General features: G+C 37.9%; 1 protein-coding gene across 3 annotated transcripts in view; it reads left to right on the plus strand.

Annotated features, from left to right (window-relative positions):
• ATP11C (ATPase phospholipid transporting 11C (ATP11C blood group)) overlaps positions 1–16769 on the plus strand; it is a 167422-nt gene that overhangs the window by 147520 nt on the left and 3133 nt on the right. For 2 of the 3 annotated variants that reach the window (XM_081223177.1, XM_081223176.1), the window contains exons 26-29: positions 2105–2170; positions 4759–4862; positions 8222–8375; positions 14568–14672. In XM_081223177.1, coding sequence (XP_081079303.1) covers positions 2105–2170; positions 4759–4862; positions 8222–8375; positions 14568–14669 — 426 coding nt within the window. In that variant the 3' untranslated portion in view covers positions 14670–14672. The remainder of the gene's footprint in view (positions 1–2104; positions 2171–4758; positions 4863–8221; positions 8376–14567; positions 14673–16769) is intronic. The other variant, XM_081223178.1, reaches the window with a different exon arrangement.

The following is a 16769-nucleotide window of genomic DNA, read 5'->3' on the forward strand; positions in this document are numbered from 1 at the left end:
ATACTCTAGCTGTAATCATTTTGCAAATTATTTTTCTAAAGGTATGGGTATTTAGTTCTCACAATGTCCTTAGAACAGTAGAAGTGCTGAAGTGAGAAATCACTTCCTGCATGCATGGCTAACTAGACAGCTTATGTGCAAACCTCTGGAAGCTTAACTTGGCTGTAATTTTACTAGATGAACAGAGTTCTTGGGATTTCAGACTTTGGACCCGTACACTTTGACGTGAGCAAGTCTTTTCCTGTTTTAAAAGCAATGTCTGTCCCTACTCAGTTCTTACTCATAGTGGCCTTCCGTGCTTAGAGTGGAAGGGGGTAGCTGCCGTATGTTTGCAGTATTTGCCCAATAATTAGGGAATTCCCTTCTCTTCCTCCTTCCTTTCCACATGGGAGCATAGTGTTTTCCAGAAAGGCTACACAGATCCTGCCAGTGTCTTCCCAGCCAGCGACTACATAGGTCAGCACCTGCATTGGGGTGATTTTGCCCTGGCTGTGCTCTAGGAGAGAATTGCCAGTGGGGTGAGGTCTTCTGGCAGCCACACAGTGGAAAATCAAACCCACCACCTTGCATGCTGCGTTCGCTATGTTCTTTGCTATTTCTGGGCTTCCTCTTTTATGGTCATTCATTGGTTATAATCATATGAAGCAAAGCAAAGGTTCAAAAAGACTTTACTGAGTACACTGACTATGTCTAGAACTGAGACAGTCAACATCTGTTACAGAAGTGATAGGCTCAGTGAATTTGAATGATACTTTGAAATTTGGTACTACAGTTAGAACCTCTCTAATTTGGACTAACAGAAATCAGTTTAGTATGAATCCATTAAAGTTATTAATCACTGAGTAACTGTTGAGGAAATACAGACCTAGTACTTCAGAGTAGGCACATGTAGCATTTGCCAGGGAGACGGCCCTACTAAATCTCTCGGTGCATCCTCGGGCCAGTCCCTTCAGTTTTCCAAGTCACCTTTGCCCAACAGTAAGAAGAAGAAATTCGATTTTATGATTTCTCAGGTCCCTTCAGCTTTATGACTGATTCTGTAACTCCAACTTTTTATTTTGTATTTATTTGCCACATAAATTATATAGAACTGACTGTACCCTCCTGCAACTCTATTGACATGGTTCATTTGCTCAGCAAAGTCTACTGGTGGTACATGGGGAGCCTCAACCAACCCTGTATCCAAGTCATCACTCATTTTGAGTTCATGAAGTCCAAATGAATTAGATTTTATTGTATATTGTTTGCTAAAATTACAATAAGTATATGGACTACTATCAGCAATTAAATATAACACCATGTACGATTTGATCAAATCCTTTTTTTGCTCTTAACCTTAATTTTTGTTTTTATTTTTTTAAAACCTTTTACATTTCATTTTCTGTTTTAATGTTATGCATTCAGATCTTGACAGCGTTTGGTAAGCATATGTGCCATTCATTGCCATCGTTTGGGTTTATATACATGGTATCTGCTTTTCTTTGATGTGCACATGCTGACAGCTCTAATATTTACAGCCACAAAATTAGACTCTATTTTATTTGTTTTTTTATTGAGATATAATTGACGTATAGCATTATATTAGTTTCAGGTATATAACATAAGGATTCGATATTTTTATGTACTGAATGGTCACCACAGTAAGTCTAGTTACCCTCTGTCATCATATACTCTATTTTTAAAATGTGAGTTCATTTGTCTGCAAATTAGTCTTTATTTATACATAGAGATCTTTAGATCTATATTATAGGAAAAGCCCAAATCAACCTCTTTAGATATAGGAGCCATCCAAATGAGTTGTTTTTATGAACGTTACTGTTAGTGGAATAGGGTTTTTCCTGCCTGTATCACACCAGTGTGTTCCCTGTTTTATGCTTCATGGAGTCACGAAATAAACGCTACCAACCACGCATGTGGTGTACCTCTCCAAGAAAATTTAGGCTCACAGTAAAAGCCAGCATTTTGGCCTGATCTTTTGAGCAGATAATTCCCTAAACAATTTATACAAAAATCTTTGGCAGTTATACTCAAGATTAAACTTGGCTGTTTATTATTTTAAGCAATTGTGTATTCATGGTACGTGTAATTGTTGAATGTTTTTCAGGTATATGGAAACTGGACTTTTGGAACCATTGTTTTTACAGTCTTAGTATTCACCGTAACTCTGAAGGTTAGATTTTTATTTATTCAAATATGTTTAACACCATTTTTGTAATACTTTCTGGTCTTATATCTTTTTTGTCTTCTAATCTTTATTTTTACTGCGAGTTGTTATTCAAGTCTGAATGCTTACTAAAGTTATGTGTGATATTAGAGATTTGGACATTTCTATACTATTTGTGATCCATTTTTTCCAGTATATTGCCTATCCTCTTTTTTTTTAATATACCATACTTATAGTGGAAATCTGTTCCTTCTTTCCTGCTATTTTTGAGATGTTAAGTGGTATATAAATGGGCTGTGTGTATGTGTGTGTTTCCATGTTAAGTACTTGAGTATTTTTTAAAGCTATATATCTGTTTAAGAATGCCAGTCCTTAAAGGAATTTGGGTACTTAAGACAGTTGAATATAGGTGTCCATGAGCAAGATATGTGTGCGAAAGAGCTTGGTAGTGATGACGTTTTTTATAATGTATTCATCATTGAAATTTACTCATATTTGTGATGAAATGCATAAGAATATACAGCAGGTAACATACAACAAAGGCAGTTTTGGCAAAATCATTGGCATTAACGTGCAGCCGTGTAATAATGCTGTGTGCTGAATACTACCCTTGATGTTCATGAGTTGGGACTCCCTTATAGTTGAAGGTATAATCAAAATTATTTTGATCATTCCAGTAATAAACACCTCACATGGGGTTTAAGAATGAGTACCTTTAAAAAAAAAAAAAGAATGAGTACCTTTAAATGAATTCCAGTATGCCCAGTGGCCAGAATTAGAATTCAGAAGTATAATTGACAAAGGACCTCTAATCATTTCCCCTCTGAATTTTTATACCTGCTTCATTTCTTGTACCGAATACAACTAACATGTTTGAATTATTCATCTGCTATTTCAGTAATATTTTAGGACTGCAAAAGAAAATGTTACAATTCATCTCAGTTTAGCCACTTACTATCTGGATGTCCTTGGGCAAGTGACCTCGTTTCTCAGTACTTACATTTCCTCTTCTATAAAATGGAGATAAAAGTACCACCCACATCCCTTAGGAATTTTTTTTGTGAGAAGTCAATTAGTGAATACATATAAAGCAGTTAGAATGGGGTCTGGCACATAGAATGTGCTCAGTACAATAGATGCTAGTTGTTATTTACTATTTTGTCTCATAGGATCATAATTTGAAAGGGAATCCTCCCCACCCTTTTTTACCCCTGGCCTTGCATATGGCCCCAGGGCTTCCAAGCACCCTTCATAGCTAAAGTTGGCCTTGTTGCAGCAACTTTCACCTGTCCCTCAAAAAAAAAAATGTCATGAAGAACCTAGGGGTATAACAGGAATAAAGACACAGACCTACTTGAGAATGGACTTGAGGATATGGGGAGGGGGAAGGGTAAGCTGTGACAAAGCGAGAGAGAGGCATGGACATATATACACTACCAAACGTAAGGTAGATAGCTAGTGGGAAGCAGCCGCATAGCACAGGGAGATCAGCTTGGTGCTCTGTGACCATCTAGAGGGGTGGGCTAGGGAGGGTGGGAGGGAGGGAGATGCAAGAGGGAAGAGATATGGGAACATATGTATATGTATAACTGATTCACTTTGTTATAAAGCAGAAACTAACACACCATTGTGAAACAATTATACTCCAATTAAAAAAAATCCATCCACTCCCTTTTCTTTGCATGGGTATTACTGTGGCATGCTCCCTAGCAGCCGGAGGATGGGAATTCAAGACAATGTTATCAATAACTTGTTTATAAGTGAGCAAATGTTAACAGATTGCTGAGGAGCAGGGTGTCACAGCAAGTAACAAAACAAACACCACCTCCTCTTCAAAAATTAAATGCCCTGGATATTAGGCCATGTGGCCCAGAAATTCTAAGCAAGCAGAGTGGACCATACTTTTTATTTTTAGATTGCATTTGAAAATCCCAGGTGCCACAATCTGAAGAAACAAGCAACCCTGGAAGAAACATGAGAGGATTAAAATCTAAGGCAACTGAAAATGTTATTAATTTAATGGAGTAGATACGGATTTTGCAATTGAAAAATTGCACACTACATAGACCCACAATCCATGGCTCCATGATGCCTGATGTGTAGAGCTAGTTGCCTTTGCATTTAGTAACCCTCATCTGTTGTGTTTGAGCTCTCACGACTCCTTTGTGTAGTTTGTCTTCTCTTCCTAGCTACTCTCTCCCTCACCTCCTGCTTTTCAGTATACCTGCCTCACCAGCCAGGCCTTCTCCTTTTGCCATCAGCTCCCTGACCGCCACCACTCAAGGACACGGGGCTCCAGTCTCTGGGATGTTACCATTACCTCATTCCTTGCCCTTCCTTCAGTAGTGAGGCATCTGCAGCTGTACTTGCTTGACCACACCTCCATGCCTGTTCTCCTAGAGTCTAAATGCCTGAGGGCAGAGCTCTTTGAAAAGTCTGGGTTCTGTTCTTCTAGTGCCATTCTCTTCTGGTTGCCTGGCCCAAGCTAGATCCTCCCACAGGTATCATATTGTGTATAAGTTGTCAAATACCATCAGATACGGCCTGGTACAGTTTGTACTCATCATGAAATCTCTTGTGTTGTATCCTTTCAGCTCGCCTTGGATACTCGTTTCTGGACATGGATAAACCACTTTGTGATTTGGGGTTCTTTAGCGTTTTATGTATTTTTCTCATTCTTCTGGGGAGGAATTATATGGTAAGCTACTGTACGTGTTTAATATGTAAATAACAAAATACATATATAGGTACATTGTATATGCAAACATTAATTATACTTTTAAAGTTTTGATTATATAAGATGGCAAGTCTTCAATATTAATGGACTGGAAGTTACTTCTAGCCAGTAATGCTGCTATTTCAGGTAAGATTTCAAATGCAAGTATATAGACTGCATGAGTTACTCAAAAGACCTCCCTTCTGGTAGCCCCTGTCCAAACCTTCTGACCTGAAGGTGTGTAAACATCTCTCTGTGAAATGAAACTAATTTCTAGCATGACCTCCCATGTGATTTCCAGTAGAAATACTCATCTTGTGAAGTTTCTACACAATATAGTGGCCAGTAGATACAGTATTATCCATTTGGACCCTGTTCTCTCTTTATGGGATATTACTCTCCTTCTTGTCACTACAGATGTGCTCAAGAGATAGAATATATATCACTTAATACTCAGAGGGTTATATTTGAAATCACCATCCCATTGTTTTGGGGGAGGTAAAGGTAGACTTTACAGCTTGCATTTAAAGTTCATTCTGTTCATCTTGGTTCAGTAGATGTTTATTCAGAATCCGTTTTGTGTGAGGCACTCTATGGGATACAGGAATGAATAGACTGTACCCCTGCCTCAAGGAGACTAGAGTCCAGTGAGGGGCACATAAGCTGTGATTGGGAGAGTTATAAGGAATTAAAATAAGTTAGATTTTCATCTCCTTTCCTTACTCCCAGAGGCCTATATTTTGTTTTTTAATATCACAGTTGTTTTCATTAATTGGTGACTTCCCCTGACAAGGATGCCAGCAGCAGAGACCAGAACTAGAGTTAGCCATAGGGTAAGATTCTAGGAATACATATTTTCACTGGTTTGAGCAAAATCATACGTACAAAACAGTCCATATTATCACAGAGATGTGGGGACCATGTTTATGTCCCTTGAGACTTAATTACAAGAAACTCTTACCGTTTTGGAAAGCTTTTTAAAATAAAGGCCTCAAGAAATAAAAATATGGACAACCTAATCACTTATGGAAGCAGCAGCTCCAGAAAGTATAATTACAGCATTTATTTGACACCTATATAAGTAATTATTGAAGCAATGAAGCTGAAGGAAGTCTGTTTTCTTTAATAATATACAAATGAATCAAAGTTGATTAACCAAATGTAATACACAATTGTAAGGTCATAATTCTGTCTAGGAACCTATGTAATCAGTATCTGAACTAATTATGCAGAATTTCCACAAGAATGAAATGTTTCTAGGAAACTAAAATTTCTCATTCTTTCCAGACTATTCCTTATTGATTAAAATAAATCCTTTAAATGATTTAAGATATTGTCGCACCTGTTTCTATTCATTAGAGATGGTTACTAAAAATGAAATGTTAATAAATCTGTTTTATTTTGTTGCCTATAGTGCTATCCTTAAGTAGACCTGTCTGAGTTGAGCTACTACAAGAATATAAAATTTATATTATAAAGCAACCAAGAAAATGTGACTAGAAACTGTAATACTTCAGCTGAATGCTGATTGCAGCTAATCTCCAGACATGCTCAACCCTGAGGCATTGTGACTCACCCATCTTTGGGGATGGGCAGTGAGAATGATGATTTCTGATCCCCAAACCCCATCCAGGAATAATAATTTTTGTTTTTTACTGCTCCTCTGCAAAACTCCATAGATGCCATCAAAATCAAAAAGAAAAATGTGGAGCTTTTAATCACAGAGAGGGTACTGTGCAAAAGAATACCCTGTGACGACTAGCTGTCAGTTGTCTGCTGGACCCTTATTGTGCCTCAGTTAACGGCCTAGAAGATTAGTCAGGGTGCCCTTCTGAATTAGAGTGGGAATAGAGCTCTGTAGAAATATTTTCTTTATGGTAGGAACCCTAGAAAACTTGTTCAGCCTGGACCTCATAAGTTTCTCCACCTCACTATTGTGCTCACAGTCTATTCCACATATATTCCACAGTCTAGTCCTCATCTGTGTAGAGCCACGAGCTTGATTTTATCATGTTACATGAGAGTGCACAAACATGAATGTTTAAATGAGAAACCAGTTTATCTTCAGTGAGCACTATTTGTGATCTACTAAATGGCACCAACCACTTATCTACCTAAGGCTCCTCATCCAAGGACAGTCTGATGTATACCCCAACCTTGAGCAGCTGCTTTGCACTTCCTCCCCCTCAGCTTCAGACAACGTTCATCCTAGCCTAGTGAGGCTCTCTGTGGTTCAGCCCCAGCAGGGAAGGGAAACTGGCTGGATTTCTCAGTGGTTGCCTAACAGTTCAGTGGATGACTGAACCCTGCAGAATGAGGCGTTCTCCTGGATTTCTCGACCCCGAGGCTTAATGTGTGATTAGCAATATTCTTCTGTCAACCTACTTGGCACACACTCGTACTCAATATATATTTGTGGATGAGAATGGTAGATTCCTCCCATTTGAGAGAGAAAATCTCTACAGTCCTTGTTATGTTTACATAGGGGTTTTGTGGGTGGGGGGTGGGGTGGGGAGTGGTAATAAAAATGTCTTTTAAATTTCCAAATGCAGACCAGAAATCCTTTCTTATATTAAAAAAAAAACAGCCAAGGAAGTAAAATGTTTGTTAGCATAAAAATTAATCATCATTTCTCGTGAATATCTCTGAAGCTCCAGCATTTTCTTTTTTTTATTATTTTATTTTATTTTATTTATTTTAGGTTTCATTGGGTCTTTGTTGCTGTGCGGGCTTTCTCTAGTTGTAGCGAGCGGGGGCTACTCTTCGTTGCGGCACGTGGACTTCCCATTGCAGTGGCTTCTCTTGTTACGGAGCATGGGCTCTAGGCGCGTGGGCTTCAGTAGTTGTGGCGCGTGGGTTTCAGTAGTTGTGGCGCACGGGCTCAGTAGTTGTGGCGCACGGGCTCTATAGCACAGGCTCAGTAGTTGTGGCACACAGGCTTAGTTGCTCTGCAGTATGTGGGATCTTCCCGGACCAGGGCTCAAACCCGTGTCCCATGCATTGGCAGGCGGATTCTTAACCACTGCACCACCAGGGAAGCCCTCCAGCATTTTCTAATGCAAATAAGTATTCTCCAGTTGGCAGCTTTAAAATTGATCGCTTAGTTGTTTTCAAGTCAAATGCATTTTAGCATCTTTTTCCCCTTTGATTATCATTCCTTTTCTTTCCAAACATTTAGTAAATGAAATCAGTTTACTACTTCTGGGTCGTCCTAAAGAAAATTATTTTTATTAATGTACATAATGAAGATTCCTTTTAATTACAAAAGTTTCAGTTATACTACTGTTTCATATAACAGGAACTGATTTGTTTTTCCATTATGTATTTTCTTTCCACTCTAGGCCTTTTCTCAAACAACAGAGAATGTATTTTGTATTTGCTCAAATGCTGTCTTCTGTATCCACATGGTTGGCCATAGTTCTTCTAATATTTATCAGCCTTTTCCCTGAGATTCTCCTGATAGTATTAAAGAATGTAAGAAGAAGAAGTGCCAGGGTAAGAACTAAGTTTATATTACCACCTGATTTTTGGAAGGGGCTTCAATATCTGCCGTGAACTAAAAACTTTATTTAGAGAATTGCATTAGTTACAGCATGTTAAACCCCTCCTTACAGGTTCATCACTTAATTTCATCTTCTGCATAAAAAGTATAGTAAAAAACTTCGTTATCCAATGCAGGTGGTAAGTAGATTCCTTAATAGTGTTCTATGTGACCTTTAGCAATCCATATGGAGTATCTCATATGCTCCATATGGAATTTTAAACAGAAAAAATGATTTTTTTTAATTTAACCTAGAATTTTCACACTGGGAATTTCCACACCAACATTCCAGCTTTAACCTTAGAAATTTCCCCATGGGTTGTTTGCAGATTTTTTTTTTCAGTTGATAATCCCAATTTGCCTCTTTCAAACCTTTCCCCTTCTTTAATTATAGTGCTGCTTAATCTCTGTGTTGCTTCTAGCCCTGTCTGTCCAGCAGTATGTTTGAACCAAAAGAGAATTCCCTGAATGTGGTTTCTACATCCTTCCCCTCTTGAACACACTTGTAAAAATTCAAGATTGTTTTATGAGTGTGTTTTTATTTTTGCTGCTTATATGGTAAATTTTTTGCGGGAATGAGAAGTTATTACCCTCTGTCAGCCTAATCGCTTGGCCCTGCATTGTCTGATATCTTTTGAGCCTTTCTGAAAAAGCCTTTAAACTGAAAGGGATAGATCAGCCTTGAAAATAAATCTTCTGGCAAATTTTGACCAACAGGTTAATTAAATATGTCATATTCCTACCAACACTAGCTCATTTTGCCAAACAAAACCCTGTTTCGATCATATTGACACCAATTAGACCTTGTAGCCCCTCCAAGGCAATATTTTCAAGAAGTAGACTAAGCTATATCTACCTGATCTATTTCATTAAATTTGCCAACCATTTTAGCCACAAAACTGGTTTGCCTTGATTTTTTTTTTCCTATTGATTGATTCCAGTGGTTGGCATCATGCAGAATAGGGAACTAAAATGATTATAGTGGGAAAATCTTCAGTGATTAGATGTATAAGAGAGGAGCTTCATGATACAAGTCAGTATCAGCCCCACTCAAAAGCAGTAGATTATCAGTGGCATAAGCCACATTGATTCTTGGTATACACGGCCCAATCACTGTATAGTTAGGTGGTCAGAACTGGCCTTAACTCCCTGCTTCTGCATGCCTTATGGCTGGAACTGCACACAGTAACGTTAACCTAAGACCGCCTTAATCTCTCTCTAATCCTTCCCGTAGACCCCCCACTAACTCCCTCCAGCCTGGTGTTTAGTCTTAGAATGGAAAAGTGGCATTTACTTGTCTGATTATACCTTTAATACCAGTTGAACAGGGATAAAATAGGTTCCTCCCAGAATGGCTCAAGTGGCAATTTGCATGAAGCCAAACAGAAAGTGTCACAGTAAGAAATCTTTTGGTGCCTTGTTGTAATAGAGATTTGTCTAGTTAGGACTCCTTATTTGGGAGTACACTTTGAGGAGTTCCTCGATGTTTTCCTTATTTGGGGTAATGGAGCTCATGCTAAATAATGGCTCACACCCAGCTTCATGCTGTAAAGATGAGACAAAAATCTCAGAAATCAAAACCTTCAAACATATCATCTTATCCTCTTCCTTAAGCCCTTTAAAAAAATTAGACACTGGCTGGAGGTGACTTTTATATCAATTAAATGGCTACTAAATATTTTAAATGTTTTTATATAAGTTAAATGGCCATTAAATGAAGGGATGCTACAAGGTAGTCACAGATAAAGACTTAGAACATTTTCTTTCCACGCAAACAACGGATTCCAAACTTCTGTTGAACGAAAGCATGGAGTTCTGGGACTGCAGCCCTTTTTACTTAGCAGTGTAGAATGTTTCCAGGGTTCAGCATGAGATTTGTTTTACCATGGATTATGTCCATGATAGGAGGAATTCCAGTGTCTGTACTGTAGCTTGGCATGCTGATATGCTAGAACAACCAGGAGAATTTCCATAATCACCTTCATTCGTTCACTCATTCATTCATTTATTCCTATCATCATTGAACCAGTGAACATGTCTTGAGCCACCTACTGATGAACATCTCTCTTTATATCCGGAGTCTGAAAGGCTAAATGGTTTTTCAGACTCTATGGGATTGTGAGACTTGCAGATGAGACAAAACATTGTGGGCACTCAGCAGCACTGCCTTTTTTTTTTCTTTTTTCTTTTTTCTTTTTTCTTTTTTTCCCCTTGTGAGAAAATGCAAGAGCAAAGTAGTGCATATGAATGCATAAAGGCCAACTGAAACATGGCAGCCATGACTACGCTGGTAAGTCACATCTATTTACACAAGGCTCTAGTTGGCCACGTCAAAGAGGCAGAGGCCTCTTCTAAGATAAAGGAGAAAAGAGTATTTTAATGACCAACAGTCTGGCATCCTGGGTGACTTCCTACTTTGTTCAATATCCCTTGCTAAGACATTGGCCTCGTTGTAAAGAAACGCAAAGGACTCTTTTACACTGGGTCAGCCTCATACCTGACAGGATCACTAATGGGACAAAATGTGTGTCCCGAGCTAGAGGTAGAAGATCACCCTGACTTCAACCAGTAAGCTAGGGATCCTTTGCATGTAGAGCCAGAAATGCCTGTGGTAAGTAGACTGCCAGTGCTATCCTCCTGTGAGTCTTGGCAGCTGCTTTAAGAAGGGAACTCAGCAATGGATAGAGAAAATGTCTATGGCATTTGAGAAAGAAGCTAAACCATTTACATTTAACAATTATAGAAGCAGCCTTCTGTTGAATTCTATTCAATTCAGCACACATTGCCTGAGTGTCCACTGTAAGCTGGCTGCTGTGCTAGGTGTTGATCATTCAGAGAAGAATCAGATGTAGCTCCCTCTCACAAGGAGCTCTCACTCTAGTTGAGTTATAAAGGGGACTTATTTGGAACACTTCTGTAAGCAGGTATAAACAGAACAGTAGATTCAATACTATGGCTTGTAACACAGCTGAGCTATTTCAAGGTCCAAGTCACTACCTCTAGAAGCCTCCACCACAGCTGAGTTCTGTCATGATATTAGCATTAGAAAGAATTCTTTCTTTGAAAATAGGTTCCCCCACTCATTTAACTCAGGGGTAAATATTTCCACACCCTTTTTTTCAGCAATGTAGTTAATTCTTGAGCTAAAGTCCCATCATTAAGGATCATAGGACTTTTCTTTAGCTTATAAACTGACAAAGCCTCATCGCCATGGTGCTGACAAGCGTATGATGAAACTGTCATGGAGCACTGAACAGTGGTACAGCAGATAACACTTTAAAGGAAATTTAAAGTGTAGGATTTTGGTATTTCAAAAAGCTGTGTCCCCTCTTAAGCACATTTCTTGGGCTGTCTATTAATCAATGAAATACACCTGGACCTTCTGGCCAACTGGTAAATACCAGTTCCCATTTCCAGCAGAGGAATTTTCCACATATCTTTATGTAAAGTTTTCCCGTGTAAACCACCATGATCTAAAGGAGGCTTGACTTTGCCTAGTAGACATGGAAACACTATAATCTAATGAGAATGGACCCAGCAACATGGCCATACCTTGCATGTGAGGTCTGCACAAACAAGAGGAAACATTCCATTATGCAGGGAGCTCTTTCAGAGTGGAAGACAGGAAAAGGAAGAATGTCAGGTGTCTGAGCAAAATTCCCAGAGAAAGCACTTTGGAGAATACAATTTATCCTTATAATAACAACGATGACAGTGATGATTACTATTGCAATCCTGACAGTGTCACATAGAACCAAGAGTTCTAAGGGTAACAGTCCTGTCATCTAAATTAGACAAATATAAAGTTGAATCCTAACATCGTGGCTGTTGAGGTGGACCTTTATGCATTGGCCTCTTTGACAAACTGCTAATTGAGCCAGAGTCAAAGCTCTCTAGATGACTGCAAAGGAATGTGGAAATTTCATACTGTTGTAGTTATCTCCCATCCTTCTCACCCTCCCCCAACCAATTGCTAGCTGTATCAATTTTTTTTATTGCTTTACTCTTTCCATGCTCTCTGCTGCCTTCTGTACTTCCATATTTCTTTTGTTTTCCTTTATAAAGTAACCTATTAACCCCTAAAATTTCTACTTCTTAGAAATACTTTTATCTCTGACCATTGGGAACAAGGTTTTGAGCACACCAAAATGTGTTTCAGTTACAGTCTTAAATAGATGGGCTTGTATTTTAAACACAGGGTGGGTGATTTGGTATCATGTTAATCTTGTTGCAAGGTTTTTGCCCACAAAATAGAAGACCGAGCAATTTAAAATTTTTTTCTCAAAAACGAAATATTTATTTCTCTAGCTTTATCAATTGGTAATTTGCATGTTACCAACATGTCACCAACTGTATTTAAGGTAAAATGTGAACAGGAAAAAATGTAGTTATGTTAAAATATATATGAATAAATAAAAATATTTGCCTTTAGAAGTATAAATGTTTATTAGACTCTGTTAGATATATGTGTTACTTTAGCTGGTTTCTTTTTGTAAGCGTATTTCCATTAGCTGCTAAGGAGATAATATGGGTAATCTTGATTAGCAGAATCATTAAGCTCGTCTGCATAGTTGACCACTCATCTTCTGTTTTGCTTGAGCAATACCAAAACCAAGTCTATAAATTAGCCTATAGCTTCAGGCACAGAATAAGAGAAAACAAAACTAACCTCTTAGGTTTTCTGATTAAACTTGTAAGTTATCGATTTTTACTTTTTCTAAGTGTTTTAAAGGAAAAATTCATAGCTCTTCAGCCAACGCTTTTAAAGAGTCTCTATAGGAGAAAAGGAGGAAACTGATCAGATTATGTTAGAATAAAGGAAGTTAAAGATTGGTTCAAAGGTAAATGGCACTGAAGTGTGGTTTCACCAACAGTTTTTCCATTATGTTAGTTTTGATTAGGTTTTTAACCTGGAACTGCCCAAGGGCAGTCAGTCCCTTCATATTCCATCTATGCAATTGGATAGGGGAGACAGTTACTTCAGTATAGACTGGTGATGGACCCTCAGCCTAGCTCTCTGACCAGTGGATTTTGAACAGTGTAAGCTACTAAGTTAATGATTAGAGATGAGCTTTATTTCAATGAGAAACATATTTTTAAATTACTTTATTCAAAATAGTTAATTTTCCATTAAGAAAAAAAATTTTAATTGCTATACAGAGAAATAGTAGTTTGCTCATATAATAGACTATTCCTAACTCTAACTCTACTTTTACTTCAGAAAGTAACGTCTTCAAAACTAACGTCATTTCAACTTCGAATTCTCAACGTTTCTTTTTAAATGTCTTACATTTCAGAGAATATTTACTTTTTTTTCTTTTTGGTTTCTGCATTTCTCTTTTTTCTACTGCAATTTTCCACCTTTTGTGCAATTGTGAACAAGGTAACGAAACGCCTCCCTTCCTCAGGAACATCTACTATCTTCATGCTTTCTCAAACTTCCAGCAATCACAGTTTCTCTTGGAGTGAATAAGGTGATTTCCTTTCTTAATGTACCAACTTGCTTGCATTCTCATTTGCTTGACATCATTTTCTGATTCTTTATGAAAAATTCTCATGACTCATCTTTACATCTTCTATTGATACCTAAGAATATTTTGTCATTTTCCTTTAATCATTTGTTCACCTTCTCAAATTGTCACACTGGAGAGAAAGTGATTTTCAAAAACTTGGACTGTAGGTCTGTAGTCCCATTGGTTCCTGGTCGCAGTAGAAGCCACAGTGTGTTACAGCTAGTCTATTCACTAAGACAGGAATGTTTTGCACAAATTTCTCTTTGTTCAGTACACTCACAGTACCGGCACAACTCTCAGAGGTGTTCACCAAAAGGATGGTAAGGTTTACTAATCGAACCATATTGACTTCATCAACCGCATAACTTAACCAGCATCATTTCAAAAACCCAAGTTTGCCACGTACTACTAATGTCTGTATTCTTCTACCATGAAAACAATTCAACTCGAGTTGGAGACTTAGGTCTTTAAATGTATTCATTTAAATGTTATGCATTTGCTGTAGTGTAATCATTTGTACTTTTGGCCAGAGGAGTAGTCTGTAGGAAATTATTTTTTTCTTCCTACATTTTTATCACCAGGTGGGTTAACCAATCTTCAAATGCTTTAAGCATCTTTACCTCACTATTACAGAGAAATCTGAGCTGTAAAAAGGCATCTGACTCATTATCCATCAGACCTTCAGTCAGACCTCTTCTTTTACGAACATTCTCAGACGAATCTAATATATTGTAACAGGTACCTAGTGCTAAACAAGCAGGCTGGCTTTAAAGAAACAGATTAACAGCATTATAAAGAAAAAATGAAAATATCACTCTCTAAATTTTCTCTGCTGTTGGTGTGGTGAACTTTATACTATTCTTTGAAAAAATATAAAGATGCACTACTTGGAATATGGAGGAATACATATTTTAAATTTGCTAAGCCCCCAAATAAAAATTTAGGCATTTTCCAGAACTGAAGGGCAATACAGTATATTTAATTTATAAGGGGCATGTTGTCATGGCATCACGTGAAAATGCTTGTTAATACTGATTAGGAAATATAATTTTGATTTTAAAAGATGATTTGGAAAAATTGAAAATAAATATTCCAAAATTGCATCTGTATAATATCAAGTCAGTTTCAGCACTGCATGTTCTTTTGGGAATTATGTGAAAATAATTCAATGTGTTTGTACTTCCATGTGCTGTGTCTGTGCTTCCAGGTATATATTTAATGTCCTTGTAAATGTCTGATCCCCAAGTATATGTTAATGAACCAATCTACTCTAATCACTTTTTGTAGTGTCAAGTTTTATTCAAGCTAAATGTTTCAACTTTCAGAGGTAAAACCTTTCCTAGCCATTCAGGGGGATGCTAGCCTAATCATATAGAATGCTTCATAATTAATTTTTCCAAAAGTGAGTAAATTAATTTTATAACATTGTTTCATTTACCCCCCCAAAAAAAGATTTGGATGGAATTGATATTCCATGGGAGGAATCCTTGAACTCAGAATGACTCCTCTGCGTGTACTCTGTTTCCCACTTCAGGGGCCTCTGTCACCCTAGACCTTTAAAGTTCTTTTATCGATCCATGGGAATGTAGAATAATTCATGAATGAGGTTTACAAGCTTGTCAGCTTGGAAACAACTCTTTATGGCTTAGGGCAGGGCTGTCTTTCATGCCCACATAAAAATTAATGATCATCATGAATGACAATTGCAGGTCAGTTCACTGTGATGCTAACAATTGTGAGTCCACCTCATAGGCCCATTTTTTCATCATCTATCAACTTCCCTACCCTCCAGCAAAGAATAAAAATTGAGCTAATGGATTGAATCCATTGGTTCTTCTATCTCCTACTGTTCATCACAGTCTGCATCTGCAGTGTTATTTTGGAAGCCAATTCATTTTGTCTCGGTCTACATACATCCTTTTACGCATTTGGAGTGACTCACCTGCTTTTGTTGTCCCTCAGTAATGAATCTGCTTCCCAGTGGCCTTCAAAGTCTTTGACTATTTTGTTCCAGATAGCCTTGCCCTAAGCTGTGTGATACATTTTAGCTATACTGTTTCCAGTGAATTTTGTATCCCCCAGGATTGCTTGCCTTAGCTTGGTCTGTGGTTTGGGAGACTAGGCTGGGTAGCAGACACTGCTACTGCTTTTGGTCTCTCCAGGGCCTTAACTCCTACAATGCCTAACACAACTGAGGAAGTTTTTTTCAAAAGACAATTGTTTTATTTTTAATGTAGTTATTTCTTCTAGGAATATATTTTCATGTGACATTATTTCTTCTCCAAGGAAAATATTTGGCAATTAGTTTAGCCACCGAGTTTGTCCCATGGTTGATAAGGGAACTGCCTGACTCCTTTTATAAGTTCTCGATGTGAATGGCAACCTTATTTTGGTTAGGGTCACCCTGACCCTGCTACCTGAAGAACTAATATGAGAAAATGGAACATCAAAAGGAATGGAAGGTATTCTAAAGAACTTCTAGTCCAAGTATGACAAGGAAGGTGCACCTAAAGGGGGAGAAAACAGTACACCCCTTAAGGCCCTCCACTACTCAGGTTTTAAAAAGTTGGATTTTTGAGTGGAGAATCAAGGGTTAGGTTGACTCCCTTGACATAGGACTTCCACTTCTCCACATACCTGATTTATACTCACTGATCAGTTGCCCTATCATGCCCCATCCTGATCACAGCATGTGATAATGTTTAGAGGACAAAGAAGAATCTACAGATTTCTTAGGGAGATTTCTGTGGTTTCTTTTCTAAAAAGATGATGAATAAGAAAAACAGGAGTCAGTTGACTCATGGATACATGATCTACCAAAAAGAAAATTAACTT

This window comes from Mesoplodon bidens, assembly GCF_964165515.1.
Source record: "Mesoplodon bidens genome assembly, chromosome: X".
In the NCBI taxonomy this organism is placed as follows: domain Eukaryota; kingdom Metazoa; phylum Chordata; class Mammalia; order Artiodactyla; family Ziphiidae; genus Mesoplodon; species Mesoplodon bidens.